Source organism: Arvicola amphibius, chromosome 2 (assembly GCF_903992535.2).
Source record: "Arvicola amphibius chromosome 2, mArvAmp1.2, whole genome shotgun sequence".
Taxonomy (NCBI): domain Eukaryota; kingdom Metazoa; phylum Chordata; class Mammalia; order Rodentia; family Cricetidae; genus Arvicola; species Arvicola amphibius.
In genome coordinates, this window is record NC_052048.2 from 170,939,764 (window position 1) to 170,956,775 (window position 17,012).

General features: G+C 37.2%; 1 protein-coding gene across 8 annotated transcripts in view; it reads right to left on the reverse strand.

The window, feature by feature from the left end:
- Cadps2 (calcium dependent secretion activator 2) overlaps positions 1-17,012 on the reverse strand; it is a 510,179-nt gene that overhangs the window by 230,956 nt on the left and 262,211 nt on the right. For all 8 annotated transcript variants that reach the window (XM_038320974.1, XM_038320981.1, XM_038320973.1 and 5 more), the window contains exon 7: positions 11,743-11,854. In XM_038320974.1, coding sequence (XP_038176902.1) covers positions 11,743-11,854 — 112 coding nt within the window. The remainder of the gene's footprint in view (positions 1-11,742; positions 11,855-17,012) is intronic.

Below are 17,012 nucleotides of genomic sequence, written 5' to 3' on the forward strand. Positions count from 1 at the left end.
ATCATTTTGAGTGATGTAACCCAAATACAGAAATACAATTATCACATGTACTTACTCATAGGTGGTTTTTAAACATGAGGTAGTTTTCTTAGACAGAAATGTATGGTCTGATTCTACAATTCATAAATTCAAATTACCTGAAATAACCATAGCACAGGCAGAAGAATGGAGGGGAGAGGAGGACATATTTAAAAATATGAAGATATTAATTATCTGTCATCATAGTAGCATATTATTGGTATCAATATAGAGAAACAGTAAAATAGAACACAAAATCCAGAAAAGGATGCCCAGAAATGGATACAATTTTAAGTAAATTCAATCGAGAATGCTTTTCCTCACATTTATGCATAAAATTGGTGATTTTAATGAAATGAATATGGATCTTTACTAAAGGTTGTTTATGTGGCTCTTGATTAAATATCAATTACAAATGGAGCAAAACCACAAAAGTTAAGACTGAAAACAACAAAAATTTTAGAAGAAATCAATTTTGACTTTGAGCTTGGGAAAATGCCTTTGATACAGCATTATAACTCTGAGTCATAAAGAAGAAAATTTAGACACTGGACTTAAGAAAAGGTAAAACTTCTCTCTAACACAGTATAAAGAATAAGACACAAGCAAAAACTAGAAAATATTTATGTCCTATAATCCATTAGTAAATATATATATATATATGAACAATATACCAGCTTTTCCAGCTCAAAATAAATAAATACGCAACATAAACTTGGAATAAAAGCCAGAAAACTAGAAAGGGGCCACTCGGTGTGTGTATATATGTAGGAGGGAATAAAGGCTTTAGGAATGAATAGATAGCAGAACCCAGGTGGTATGGAGCTGAAAGGGAAATTATTAGGAGAGGGATGGGAATACAGGGCAGAGGAAAGGGTAAAGGAAGAGCTAAAATGGAAGATGTATGAAAAAGTCATGTAGAAATATCTTATATGGTCACTTAAAACTAACAAAATATTGCTTGAACAGAGGTTCCCTACATGGGGCCCGAGAGGGAAGAAAAGGGAGGATTAATACTCTGCCAGAAACCATAGGTTATTAAACAAAACTCACACTATCAAGCATGGGAAACATCCTACAAATTGTTGATCATGGAGGTCTCAGTGGCCCCTAAGCAATGCACGCCATGTTGTCATCCTTGGTTGCCCAAATAGAGCTCAACAGGAAGACCCTGTTGCTGCAGACACCACAGGCTTTGGTCACAGAATGTGGAGAGGTAAAGCTGGAAGTTTCTCCCATGCTGGTAAGCTTTCTTAATGCTCGAAGGTGGTATGCAAACTGCTGACAGGGAAAAGTCAGTCGTGCAGAGTTGTGAACTCTGAAGTAAAATAATGACAGGTCTGTCAAGGTGTGCCCATTGGTAAAATGGTAGGATGAATGCCATGGGAGCAACTGATTGCTTTCTGATTGGATTGGAGGCCTGCCACACAAGAAGGAACTCAATTAGTACATAGCAAGAACATGAGGGTTCGCTCTAGGGCAGAACTTACTACTACTATTGCTTTGATAACTGGATGTGGTGTCAAACTAACAACGAAGTACTTATCTTCACAGCCAAAGGTTAGTGCAGTTCTTAGCCTTGGTTGGAAAAGCTTTTGTTTTGTAGAAGATGGTAGTTAATACAGAGAGTCACAATGTCTCCAACTGCAGAGAATAAGAGACTGAGGAGTTCTTGACGCTAAATAGGCCAATTATATCACCGTTCCCATCCCAAGGCTCTCATAGAAGAGAGGACAGTAAACTATGTAAGAGCCATTTGGGGAACAGTACTGTGCAACAGTGTCTTCTGGAAATTATCTGACTGATGTACTCACAAACACTCTGTAAACTCCCTATGAGCTACACAAGACAGGTACATCAAGATTGTATAGCGAAGGTGGGTAGGGGTCATGGGGCCCCAGCCTTCTCTTTGGGACAACTGACAGTTAATGGCTGCTGGCAAAGGCATGGCACCTTTTTCAATGTGTTGTCACAGATCACCTTGTCCATGCTTCAGTAAATGTCTCATGTTCATGTAGGCAGCCGTGTTTGAACTCAGTAGGTCACACACATGAGCAAGAGATGAAAGCACGAGGTCAACTGGCTTGGAAGAAGTGTTTCAGAAAGAGGAGGGGAGAACTAGACAGGCTAACATTGGTGAGGAGGACAGAAATTCACTATATACTTGTATAACACGCAAAGAATGAGACATAAATTAATTTTAAGAGAGAAGAGACAATTTGAAAAGAGGAAACCAATATGACATCAGAGACAACACAGGATGAAAGTGAGGAGGGTGACCATGTCCAACAGACACTTGAGGCATGTCTAAGTACTTCGTATAGCACATATGGTAATAAAGACAGGTAAAATGTTTAAACAGATTCTTCAGCAAAGAAGTATAGATGCCAAGTAATCGCACAGTCATTATTGTGTGAAGAAAGTGTAAAGTATAATTACAAAGGGCCAACAAAATGCACATATTAATAGAAAGAATTGGTGCAGTTTTAAGTCCAGCATTTGTTCTGTCACGAACAGAGAAAGGCCTTCATCGTTCTGGGGCTGTAGAGAAATGTCAACCTCTCTGGCTATAATCCCTTCCAATGCCGTCATGGAGGGCACCAATCTATGGCTCAGCTCCTCTCAGCGGTAAGAAGGCAAGCTGTGCTTTCTCCTACTTCTGTAGTGAAGGTCTTGGCCAGCTCCTCAGAATGTGACAGATGAACGCACTGAGGAACCACTAACTGGTGCGAGTTATCAAGTCACCTTTCCTTCAGAAGCAAAAGCACAGGCTTTTGAACCAGACACAACTAAGTTGTGCTAGAGACAATCTCCAAAAAGGAGAGGAATCACGGATACGTAATCACCTCTGATGCTCTACCTGCCTGTCTCTGCTTGTCGTCTGTAGCACAGAGGTTAAGGTTTGACTATGATTCTCTTGAGAGATATTGCAAGAAAGATTGAAGAAGGAAGAGGTATTTTTGTGTGTGTTATTTTTCAGTTTCAGGGAAATTGTAGCACACTCGAAAATAACAAAAATGAAAAGTCTCCTGTGTACAGCGAGCGGAGTTAGACAGATAAAATATAACAGAATCCGCATTTCATTTTGCAGCAAATGATATAAATCCAATATCTAAGACAGCAGTCACCAAGCACTGGCTATTTCAATAAAATTGGATATTAAACTTTACTTTCAAATTGGAGAAAATACCTACGATTATGATTTCCCTAGAAGCTCTCTGCTGGTTTCTGAATTCATACACTGTGCTGGCCACTTAAAAAAAAAAATCCTCAAATGTCAATTTTGTTTGTCTGAAGTAAGAAAAGGCCTAAAGTAATTTTTATCAATTTAACTGTGTGATTATTTATTAAAAATATTACAATGATTAATTACACAGTCAGCATTTAAAATCTATTCCTGGCCTTGTATGTTGAAAGGAGAGGTTCCACAATGACTCTGTATAACTAGGTAATTGGGGAGGTATTTTAATCACTTTTTTCTAAGAATATGTGCGGAACTTAAGCTAGCCATGCTACCTTTGGCTCAAAGAGTTACTAAGTCTCCTAAATAATGAACGAGGAACTAATTACAAATAATACAGGGAACAAAAAAAGGAAAACAGAACAGAACCGTGAAGAGCGTATTAATCTTTGTAATACAGTATCCTCCAGTCAGTTGCTTGGCTGCACCATAATGTAGTTTCTCTCTCATCAAGACTAAAAACGAAGCTTAGGCAGCCTCTGATAACGCCCTAGAGAGTTTATTTTGATACTCAAGAACTGCAACCAAAAGAAACATTTGAAAAAAGAGACAGTATAAAAGCTAGCTTAAACTTGAGAAGTACAGATGTTGTGAAGGTTTTGAAAGAAAACAGCTTGTTTCCACAGAATAATCAATTTATGAGGCTAATTTACCTTAAGACATAAAAGTATTTGAAATCAGCATCTACTAATTCCACAATGTATTTATATTGATAAAACAAGCACACTTAATAGCACTTTCGTACACTGGATACGAGTACTTCTGGAGGAAGGGTGGATGGGGTGCAGGGAAGAAGATATCTTAATTAAGGGAGTCATTTTAGGGTTAGCAAGAGACTTCACTCTAGAGGGGTTCCCAGGTATCCATGGAGATGTCCCCAGCTAGTTCCTTGGGCAGCTGAGGAGAGGGAGCCTGAAATGGCCCTTTCCTATAGCCATACTGATGAATATCTTGCATATCACCATAGAAGCTTCATCTGGCGATGGAGGGAGATAGAGACAGAGACCCACACTGGAGTGCAGGACTGAGCTCCCAAGGCCCAAATGAGGAACAGAAGGAGAGAGAACATGAGCAAGGAAGTCAGGACCGCGAGGAGTGCGCCAACCCACTGAGACTGTGGGGCTGGTCTAATGGGAGTTCACCAAGGCCAGCTCGACTGGGACTGAACAAGCATGGGATCAAACCAGATTCTCTGAACGTGTTGGACAATGAGGGCTGACTGAGATGCCAAGAACAATGGCACTGGGTTTTGATCCTACCGTATATACTGGCTTTGGGGGAGCCTAGTCTGTTTAGATGTGCACCTTCCTGGACCTGGATGGAGTGGGTTGGACCTTGGACTTCCTGCAGGGCAGGGAACCCTGACTGCTCCTTGGACTGGAAAGGGAGGGGGAGGGGAGTGGTGGAAGGGGGAGACAAATGGGAGGTGAGGGAGAGGTGGAAATTTTTAATAATAATAAAAAAAATTTAAAAAAGAAATATTACAGTAGGATGTAAATAATGGGGGAGAGGAAATTTATAAAATAAAGGTTTAATTACAAGAACATATAAAAAACATATATCCAAGAAATGTGTAAAATTTCAGTTTATTTTCCAATAGTGAGATTTATTTTTAAACACATGTTCTAAATCTGCTGACTAAAAAGGAAAATAGACTGATCTGAATGTTTCCTCCTCCTCCTGGGACAGAGGAAGTGATACGCAGTGTACAAAGGACACCAAAGCTGGGAACTCAGCCCAACAACTTGTGGAGACCTGTCCTACAACCCCAGTGCTTGGGAGACTGAGGCAGGTGGAGCTGAAGTTCAGGGCCAGCCTGGATATGTAGCTACATAGCGAAATGCTAAGAAAAAGAACAAAACAAAAAATTTCTTGGTAATACTTCTAAAACTAAAATATTTGGTGAATTCTCCATTTTTTTTTCTGTACTTAAGCAAAACAATTGGCAAATGAGTTGCATTTAGCCTTTATATATTATGTAAGTGTGATACATACTAGGAAAGGCTCAATGGAAGCTACATTGTTCAGAAATAGATGGGACTAGTTTGATTGTTTTAGACATCAATGTAAGGTAAGCCTCACTTTTCAGAAATTTCAGGGCAAATCCACTTTGTAATGAACTATATATACAGCTGGCTATTTATCAGCTAGAACACACATTCAGAATTGTTTCCTTAGAAAAATCTCAATCCTGCCTACAGGTATCCCCCTCACACTCGGTAAAGAGTTGGACATCAGTTCAGATGAAAAATGTCCATATGCCATTTCCACTTCTATAAATAGGTATTTGCATATGGCATCCACAAACAAATCCACATGCTGAGCCCCTGCCAAATAAGGGAACCTCCATCTGCTGAGTGCCCCCCCTTAGTTTTGAGCCTTTATCTCACCACTCACGTGTATGAGAATGTTTTCCATTGTCCCCCAGTCACTAGGGCTCAACCCTAGCTGCAATTCAGAATCAGGAGTAGGTATGCTGATTAACAATATCTATCTGTACACCAGCCTGGCCTGGGAGTGCTTTAAAGGCTTTCCTGAGACCACCTCAGATGGAGGTCTGGTCTTAGAACTTACATTCTTCTAAATATTCAAGGAGGTGTTTATTTTTTGTTATGACTGCCTTGTTTTATTTTTGTTTGGGGGGACTTTTATAGGGAAGGCTTTTTCAAGAGTAGTTCTACATCAGAATTTCTTTTTTTTAAGTTAAAATATATGTGTATGGGTGTTTTGCCTGCCTGTATGTATGTATGCATGTATGTGTGTATATATGGATGCTTGTGTGTGCACCACCTGCAGGCAGTGCCTGCAGAGGCTACAAGAGGGTACTGGATCTCCCAGAACTGGAGTTATGGACAGAGTGAGCCATGGGGTGCTGGGACTTGAACCTGAGTCCCATGCAACAGCCACCAATGTTCTTAACTGCTGAGCCTATGCTCAGGTCCCATATATCAATATCTCTAAAACTAAAAACTTATTGTGATAGAACTTTCAATATATATCTGTACCAAAGAATAGCATTCAACAAACTAAACAGTTTAATTTTAGTTTAATATATACCTACATTTCTACATATTTAGATATAACAAAAAACTAAAATATATATCACATACAAAATGATTTCAGCTTAAGTATTTTTTGATTCCTGATTTCTAAATCATGAGATTTTAAATCATCCTATACCTTGGTTCATAAAACACAATCAAATGTAACCACCCTCTCAGTCATAGCTACTTCATGTTTGGTATGAAGAACACACTACGCAGTCAGAAATCCACATTCTGATACTTTTTGTTCAATTCTTAGGATATTTTCATGTGTGTATTAATATACTTTGTTCATAAGCCCACAGCCACCGCCCTCCCACATTCCTCTTCTCCCTCTCACAAGTTCTCCTTTTCCTCCAAACACTCCTGCTTGGCTTTCATATCACATGTGTTTATGTGTGATTCTGTATCTTACATGTGACAAAATTCTGCATTATCTATCCTCCTTCATGACCGTTGTCCTGACAACCCTTTTCTTTCTAGAGACTTTCCTCTTCTTCATAGTGTTTCTTGTGTTTTGCATCATCCATCCATCCATCCATCCATCCATCCATCCATCCATCCATCCATGCATGCTTGTATCTAGCTATATGTGTTATACATAAAACAAATAAATCTAGATTCTTACTTTTCTTATTTAAAAAGAGAATGTTTCCACTACTCTCCAAGAGGATTAAATGGAATTATGTCTGTAGAATAAGTAGTGATTATAGCTAATAATAAAATAAGAGAGCACTGGAACAAGAAAAGATGCATTCTATTTTCTATTTTCCTCCATTCAGTTTACAGACAAGGGATCATAAGTCTGGACGCTAAAGATCTTTACATCCTAACACTGTTTCAAAGCTATCAATGGGCTATAAACACCCTCCTCTGTGTGCTGAAAGGATACAGTGGATTCAAATGATCCAGTTTTTCAGAAAAGAACAATTGTATCATAGACTTGTTGACAACAATCTGCATAAGGAGAGAATACACATTTTTCTCAAAGGTTTTCACCTTTCAGTTACTTGTGAACATAGTCGTCAAGTGTGAAACTACTGGGACAAACACCAAAACAAAACAGACAAAAATATGATCTAGAACGCTGTCTTCTACTTTCCAAATTCAATGACGGAGAGGTACTGATGTACACGCCCCTGCTCCAGGTCCACCACCACCGCTAGTCTCCTTAGTGATACTAGAATTCAGACACCAAATTCATATGTAGTATTAGTTTCTAGTTAAGAAATGTATTTATATATATTCAGAAGTATGAGTTTATGAGATCCCTACACTATTCATTTACATTCTCAGTTCGTTCTGGGAAACACACCAAACAGGTTCATAAATAACGTATCAAAAGCACTTACGAAAATATTGAATAATGTTATTATATGTCTTCCCAAAACTAATGTTTATGTTACAGAATCACTGAATAATATCATGAGTTGCTAGGTTAGTACAGAAAAGTTTTGTATACACCTGAGCCAGTTTTCGAAAAACCTAAGTATTACGATGGGATATTTATCAAAAGCAAGATGCTTAAAACAGTCCATTAGTAAACTAAACTACAGATGCTACTGGATATCAGCTGTTTTCCAATTAGCATCATTTCCACTTTAAGAGGTAATTGAACACACTTAAATTGCATTTACTGTCCAGGAATCTTTATTCTTCTCTAATCTTTTATCAGCATCGTTTTTTTTTTATAACCTTGAGAATCCTGAAAAGTCCTAGCCAATCTTTCTGTACGCTGTCCCAAATGTGGCTTTGCCTGACAACTTTCTCATCTGCAGGCTGGGCTTATGCTGGGATTTGTGAAAAGAATGGCACGGATATTGAACATGGCCTTTGCTCATCACATTCAGGAGGAGTACTGATACCACAGTGGCCAGACTTCTGGACATATGAGAGTCCTGTCGTTTTTCTTGTCTTAGCGACTTAGAGTTTTTTCTCATAAATCTTTTAAGTGAATTATTTTTTTTACATTTTTAATACAATTAATTTTGTCTACCATAATTTCTAATCCACATGGGGATCCTTTTGATAAAATGGGTTGGTCTCTCTCTCTCTCTCTCTCTCTCTCTCTCTCTCTCTCTCTCTCTCTCTATCTCTCTCTCTCTCTGTGTATGTATGTGTGTGCCTACAGGGACTAGTGTATATACATTAAACTACATTCTGCATAATGCAGAGTTCTTTGGAATTTTATCAAATATATAATTCATTAATCCAGCCCTTCGTAGCACACAGAACTGATCCACCACTCTAAAAGTGTCCTGGGTACCCTTGATAGCAACCACTTCCCAATTAGTCTCCAGCAAGCACTTGGGCTTTCACTCTTTTAGATTTGTGTCTTTTTTTCCTAGTGTCAGTAGACCACATACTTCATCATCCTTTGGGATATAATCTTTATGAATTAATGTTTGCATGAATTAACAACTTGCTTTGCATAGATTGCTACAAGTTATCAATCCACCTGTTTACTGATTTTGTGAGGATGTAAAATACATAAGCCTTGCGTACATGTCTAAAAGTGGAAGTCATATGATATGTTTATGTTTAATACATAAGAGACAACAAAATCTTCGAACGTAGCTTCTCAATTTTGCATTACCTCCATCGATACATGAGTTTCTGCTCTAGATTTTTACCAGTATTTGCTATGGTCACCTTTTCTATATTTTAGCAGTTATAGTAGATGTACAGTGGTATCTTGTGATATAAATCTATTCTCCATCATTGTCTTTTGGTTTTGAAGTTAAATATTATACACAGGTATAAGTAAATTTTATGTATAAAAACAAAATTTTCTTAGCCAGGCATGGTAGTGCAGATCTCTCAGAACTTGAGTTCCAGAATAGCTAGGGCTACACAGAAAAACTCTGTCTCCAAAAAACCAGACCAAATCAAATCAAACCAAACAACAACAATAAGAGAACAAGATTTTCTTAGGTAGATTTTTAATAATGTAGACAATAAATCTCACATCATATAAGTTAAAGTCTTTGTCTGAAAGGAGTTTTCTAAACCTAAATCAGTGTAATGATGACATCAGCATTGTCCTACTTTACAGTGATTACCTTCCATTGGCTTGTCTCATGTGTGCTCAGAACGTGACACATCTGAGACCTCAAGTCTAAAACAGGAATGAGGCGTAGAAATTTGAACAGAAAGCAAACAAGCCAGATGTGAAAGCAACCAAGCCAGATGTGAAAGCAGATGGACACTAGCAAGAGGATTACCATGTACAGAAGAAGAATCTGGAAACAGAGGTCAGCTCACTGAGCATGGTTTTTTAGACTGGGTGTGTGTGCAAGTCACCAAGAAAGACAGTCAAAGTGCACTGCAGTCACCACTTCCCAGGTTGTGAATCTAAAGCAGGACATGACAACCAGCATTTTAAACTAATATCCAGGGGCTGTTGATGTGATTCCTCTCAGGCCACTGGGAAGTTTTATAAGGCTAACCTAAGATGAAGAGTTGGCTTCTTCCTTCAAAAGGGGTGGGGTGTTAGGATGAGGGAAGGAGAAACAGAGAGACCTCTAGGTCACTGACTGACAACGCCTATATGGAATACTTCTTTATGATCGTGTGAATCGTGTGTTCTCTTGGTAGGCGGTTTCAGCATGCAAATCTGAAACTCCTAGGAAGGAAAGTAACTCTGGCAGTCAGACATACAAATAATATTTGCAATCTTCAAACCGACTTAGATCATTAGTAAAGACCAGAGGTTTTCCAACATGGACGCATGACTTGATAAGGGCCTCTGGGGCCATCTAGCAATGTCTTGAGACATTTCTGATTATTGTATTCTAGAATTTATTGACTAGGGGGCAGGGAGGACATTAAATATCATAAAATGAACAGGGCAGCACCCAATACTAAGTATTTTGCTTAAAATATTAAAATACTAAAGTTGAGTAACTGAGAAAAAATATCTTGTTTTTGAAGGGTGTGCAAGTGTAATCTCACATTTAAAACCATATAGGAAAATATACTACATATGTGTTCAACTTAAAAATTGACTATATATGTTATTTAATTATCTAAAAATGAATTAAAATACCCAAAGAATGACAAAGTTAGGTTTCAAAAAACTGCTGCTTAGTACTGAAAAGCAGTTACAGTAAGGAGATAAGGTAAATGAATATAATTGTAGTTGAAATGAACAACTCTGATTCATAAATCCCTAAGATCAGATTACTCTCTGCGGATCACCTGGTACATTCTGCTACAGACACCTTTACTGAATGGGTAAGAGTGTGACGCTATGATTGTATGAAGAAAACGTTCAGCTTAGCTGTCCAAAGAATGGAAAGAAGAAGCAATCTGGAACTGCAAAATTTCCGATTGTGAGCGAGGTAGAAGAGGAATTAATAAAACATGATCCTGAGAGGGTAAATCCCCAAACAGAGACGGCTGCTGCTGTTTGTGTATATGTATAACTGCAAAAGTCATCCATAGTACCCCCTCCCCCTCCAAATAACTAAGAGTTCTAAAAGCTTATGTTCTTGAAAATACCTGTGACAGCTGTTTTCAGAGCTGGGGTCATGTAGCAGAAAACAGGGCCACGCCTCAGAACATATCCTCCTCATCAGACCGCAAATCACCTTCCATACCATACACTGCGGTAAGTACTAGACTACTTAGCCCTTTAATGCCCTGTGGAGAACACAGGGGTTATAAATCTATATTCCAAATAGAAGGCAGTGAGTGTAGGAAAATACACTGATACCATGTTAAAAGCAATGTGAGGAAGACCACATCCATGGGAATGCAGCAGAGAGGAAAGAGAAATGCCCTATAGGAATGCCCTATATAGGTATTTTAATTTGGTTAAGTGCTCCAGTTATAAACAGCAGGTAGCCTTGTTTGTTAAAAACGGTCCTTCAACCCTTGAACAGAATCATTAAATGAGACTGACATTTCATCAGGAGTAACAAGTGGGCTGGTGTGGATGATATTCAGCAGCCAGAGATGAGTTGGTGACTCTGTGCTCATGTGCACCTCTTAGGCATCCAAAGCCTATCACAATTTTTTTTAATGTATACACAGTTATGATTAGTAGATTATAGCTGTAACATGGATTTATGGAAAATTACATAAGTAGTCTGATATGCTTTCCATTTGTTAAATTATTTTGTGTGTTCTGGGTATGTGTACGCATGTGTGTGCATGGGGGCAAACAGATGCAATGGTGAGCCTTTGGAGGTTTTAGGAACAGCCATGCTTCATGTGGAGATTCACCATATGGGTTACAGGGATTGAACTTAGGCCATGAGGCTTGGCTTCAGGTACGTTCACCCACCGAGTCATCTTGCTGGTCAGATTTTAAATACTTTATGAACACAAATTTTACCTGATAAATACTTGTTCATCTGAACAAATCATCTATGTTCATCTGAATCATGCTAATGCCATAATACCCCTGGACAAGCAGGAATGAGAAAAACTCACCCTTCCCAGCTCCTTGTCCTCCAGGGCCAGAACCCCTGTGCTTTCTGTGAAGAGTTTCACTTTGACCACAGGCCGAGGATGGGTGGTGCTGAAATCACCTTGAGTTCCCCATCTGCAGCGAAGTAAGAAAAAAAATGTCTTTAATATGCAGCATTAATTTCCCCCCTACATAGACATGTCTCTATAAAAGGCACATTAAGCAATGGATACTCGTTTATGACTCAATGAGATTTTCATCTTTGTTTTTGTTTCTGACAGATGGCACCATCCAAAGGAAAATAACAGCAAGCTTTATAGCTTGTAATAGTTATTCAGCTGCTCAAAAATTAGCATAATGATCTACAAAATATCGGATGCTGTATGAATTTAGGTTAAGAAAAGGAACTATGGAAGTTTCTAGTGTTATTTTATCAATTATAATGAACAATGCAACAGCTTTTTTATGAATGGGAAAATGGCTATGGGTATCTATGTAGGAATTGGCTTTACAGAAAGCTGCTCTTACATACCATGGAATTCTACTCCCCCCACCTTTGGGAAGTCTTTACTAAATACTGCCTATCTTTATTGTTTGAAAAGTGAGGACAATTATCTTAGACTATTTCTTTATATGACTTTTTATAGCACCTTTCAAAAAGAATGAAATATGTTTAATAAAAATTTGAACAGTCTGTGGCTAATTTCCCAATACATTCTCTAAAGGATGGAAATAAGTCTGTTGACATCTGGCTTTTCAAATCATCATTAACAAAATAACATGTTTTCTTGGCTTATCTTTTAATTAATGTCATCTTATCTTTATCACACACCAATTCATCTGAGCTTATTGACAAACTCAACTGGCCCACAGCTGATATTAAAAAATTTTATCAGATTTCTTGAAATTCTGAGAGATACCAGGTTCGGAGACTTGGCATAGCATGAACAAAACACCATTGAACAAAATGCCGCAAAAGAGAGAAAAAAAATTAAGGGTTTAACAAAATACAGATTCTGGTTAAAAAATAACATGCTAAACCATGCCAATTTTCTTGTATGTGTCAAAAACAACCAATTTATCATTTTATGAAGCTTAATATGTTTATTTTATAACTCTCATTCAGAAAGTTAGTTAACTCTTAAAAACAAGTATGTTAAAAACTGAATAAATGTTATGTGTTTGTCTTCTATCATAACGTTGAAAATACTGCAAAAATGCGTCCAACAGTAAAAGCTATTGCAATGACTGGAGAAATCAGCATTTATATGAAAGCTGTTCCACTGACACTAAAGTCACAGGCAGAGAGAAGGGTTCAATTAGGGTAGAAAAGTTGCCTATGTTCTATTTCAGACTTCTATCAAAAGGACATCAAGTTCTTATTTTATTTGTATTTTTTGCCATTTTACTGAATTAAGTTGGTCTGTGGTAGAACAAAGGCAAAAAAGAATAAAATAGAATTAGAATAGAAATGGATTCTCACTGTTTTGTGTGGAAGTATCTTGAGTTTATCTGGGAAGTCTGGATGGAAAATTTGGATTCTTATAACACATCTTCCTTAATTATCAGATAGTTACAATTTCATGGCCAGCCTTGGGTAATTTTGCTATGGCTAGGATTAAAAATATTCTTCCATAATATTCTTCCATAAGAACTTAGTCATCCTTTAAACAATTTCCTGTTAACAAAATTCTTTAGATTTGTGTTTTGCTTTAGGAAGCCATAGATGCCAAACTAGAAAAGAGCTAGTAGGAGATGAATGTCTTAAGGAAGTTGAGCTAGAAGAACACAGGCAATATGGAAGTAGAGAAGGGAGTTCTTGGAGTCGAAAGGTTCAACAGGGACAGTGTAGAGGAATAGAGGAGATCAGGGAGTAATGGGAAGATTAACCAAGGTGAAGGAGCTATGGGTACTATACTGAAACCTACTATTTTGTAAGCTGATTAAAGTATGTAAGTTAAAGACTATAACTAGAAGAGAGTTATACTTCATAGCTAAATAATGCTGCTCCTTGTATCAGGCATGGACACCTCTCTATAAATTTTTGGTCAGAGAAGCCTAGAAGTTCCCAGAGTAATACAGGTTATTGTCTTTTTGCCTTTTCTCTTGGTTGCCCACCAGAACTAGATGGACAAGACCCTGTTGCCAAAGACACCATACACCTTGCTTGACAGATATAGATAAACCAAGCTAAAACTCATCTGGAAGCTTCTCCCTGCCTGCTAGCTTTACAGTTCCCTGTGTGATGGAAGTTCTGTACTTTTTGTAGATTGTCTTTAACAGATATCCCTTTTTTATCATATGTATACAAATAAATCAGAGTCAATAGGTGCATACATGCATAAATCATATATATCACTGATATTACATATATGTTACATAAAGGATATGCACACTATCTATTATAAATATATAACAACAAATACATGACACATAGAGGAGATATATAAAAATATATGCACACATATACAATCACAGGATGCATAGTGTTTGGTCAACAGGAAGCTGCATACAGGATGATGTTGCCACATAATCCAGAAATGCATCAGCTGTATGGAGTTTGTTTTAGTATTTAGTATTTAGTATTACTACATGATGTTTTCACTTTGAAAATAACTTGTCGTTATTTTCAAAATGTATTCACCATATTAAGTCACACACACACGCAGGCGTGTGCACACACCCACACACACACACCCAACCCCCCCACAAGTATATGTTGATCTTATCCCAATACCATGGTTACCTTTCAAACATTAAAATACAGAAATAATACTAGGCTAGTAACAGTGATGAGGGAGAGGATCTTTGGGGAGTCAGAAAGGTGCCCATAAATTTAATATATTTCAGAATAAGCAATGATTCATATAAACACAAAGTGAGACAACATATAAAAAGAAATTATTAATCAAGACCATAGAACCTCGTAAGAGTGATCTCAAACTGGTCCGATAACCAAGTTAGCGTCTGGTAGGCAATAAACATTATATCATAGGTTCCTGTAGTAATGTAAAAGAATAACCCACACAAGTGACTTCTGAAAAAAGGAAAGGGAATATTAAAGACCATTTAAGTGAAATGAGAAATGCAAAAATAATGTGCTTTCAGGTTGGGAGGAACTGAGAAGCAAGAATACCATGAGTTCTGATGATAACAGACCAGAAGACTGATGTTTTAATTCAATTGAAAATGTGTAGTTTTAAGATCAATGATATGGCTCAGGCAGTCAAAATGTTGCCACATGAGTCTGAGGACCCACGTTTAAGCCTTGAAACCGACATAACGGTGTAAAGAGAGAACCAATTTCTGAAAGCTGTCCTCTGAGCTCAATACATGTGCCATGGTAAGCATCATCCTCTTACACATCAAATAAAATAAAAATAAGAAATACTAACAATGTGCAATTGTAAAGAGGGAAGCAAACAGTTTGGTAGAATTCTATAGTACTTAATGCTAGCAACTCATTATATAAACAAATTGATACCATATTAATAACTTCTATGAAAAATAAGAACAGGGGCCTAGAGATATAGCTCCATAGCTAAAGACATGGTTTGCCTTTCTGTAAGACCCAGGTTTGATTCCCAGCACCCACATTCAGGGTCACAGCTATGCATAATTACAGTTCCAGAGGATATTAGGCTTTCTTCTGTCTCTGTAGGTACCAGGAACTCCCATAGTTCCCACAGACACACATGCAAGCAGTCATAAAAATAAAATGCAATATAAAAATTAAAAATTAAAGTTAAGAATATATGTACAATAATAATATAATTATGGTTCTAGAATAATGAATGAATTAAAATCCCATGTGTCCCACATCCCTTTGAAAAAGGATTAGGAAGAGCCAAGAAGATAGTAAGTCTATCTTCAGTTTTCACTGATTCATTTCCCTATTTCCTAATTAACTGGCACTTTCCAACACTTTCAGCAATTAATACCAACCTTTGTACTACTTTTTCAGTATTAAGTGATAAAAGAATATGTTGCACTTGAAACTAGTTTGCCTGACTCAAAATACACTGCCCTTCTGTATTTGTATGGCTACCCTACTTATGAGATTCAGACTTGAGTGTAAATCTTCAAATGAATTAAACATGTACAAAGCACCTTTACAAAGACAGCAGGACTTCCTGACTATGAAAACACAGTTTAGTTAACACACCAACTGAAATAACTAACATTAATTATGCATTGGCTATTTATTAAAGTATACTGGAATTTCTATCTGGAGCCAAGATACATATTGCTACTTTTTTATTCAGTATTTATTCAATCAAATAATGCTATTTATTAAATATAATACACCATCCCATATAACAGCAAAGATTTGAGCACACTTTTATTATTATTACTTCTACTATTATAGAGAGGTTATATAAAATATAGGTATATTATGGAATAATTTGTTACCAACTAATGATAGTTGTGCAGATGATGTAAAACTATGGAAAATATGAAAAATTTAAGAAATAGGTTGAAAAAGCAAATGTGTATCTCTTAATGAAAAATAATACAAAGTACTGATACGTAGCAACTAATAATGCAATGTCAACAACCAAAGTTCCTATCCTCTTGGCACTTAGAGGCTAGTAGACTACACATGATAAATAGCTTGTTGACTATATAGTGTAACATCTACTTCTCACCGTCCCTGTCCTTCACTCTTAAGATCTGGCTATTTCCCATGACCTTCAAATAGCTGCAGAACTAATTTCTGAAATTTCTGGGATCTGAAAGGTCCTCCAATACAACTAACCTCTACGTTTGAAGTATGTTTTTGGAATGGTAATCCTTCCAGTTCTTCTTGCTTAGGGAATTTTAGCTATCCAGAGTCTTTTGTGGTTCCATACGAATTTCAGCATGGTTACTTATATTTCTGTAAAGAATATTGTGATGGTTTTTAGTGGGATTGCAATGAATCTGTAAATGGTTTTTATTAGCCTGCTCATTTTCACAATATAAACTCCACCAACCCATGAACTTGGGATATCATTCCAAAAAAAAAAAAAAATCATGAGCATTCAAATTTATAAATGTATAACAAATGTATGATTAAAAAACTAAGTATCAGTCAAATGGTCTTCTAGATATTTATGTTGATAACCTTAAACTAGTGCTGCTCCCGTCATTGGTCAGAGAAGCTTCCTTTAGCAGTGGACAGTAGTTAATGCAGAGACTCAGAACTGCTCAAAGTGCTAAGAGAGACTGTTGAACCCCTAAACAGGACTTCTTTATCACTCCCTCCAAGCTCAACGAATGTCACTTAAAAAAGAGTGGGGATGTTGTTAAG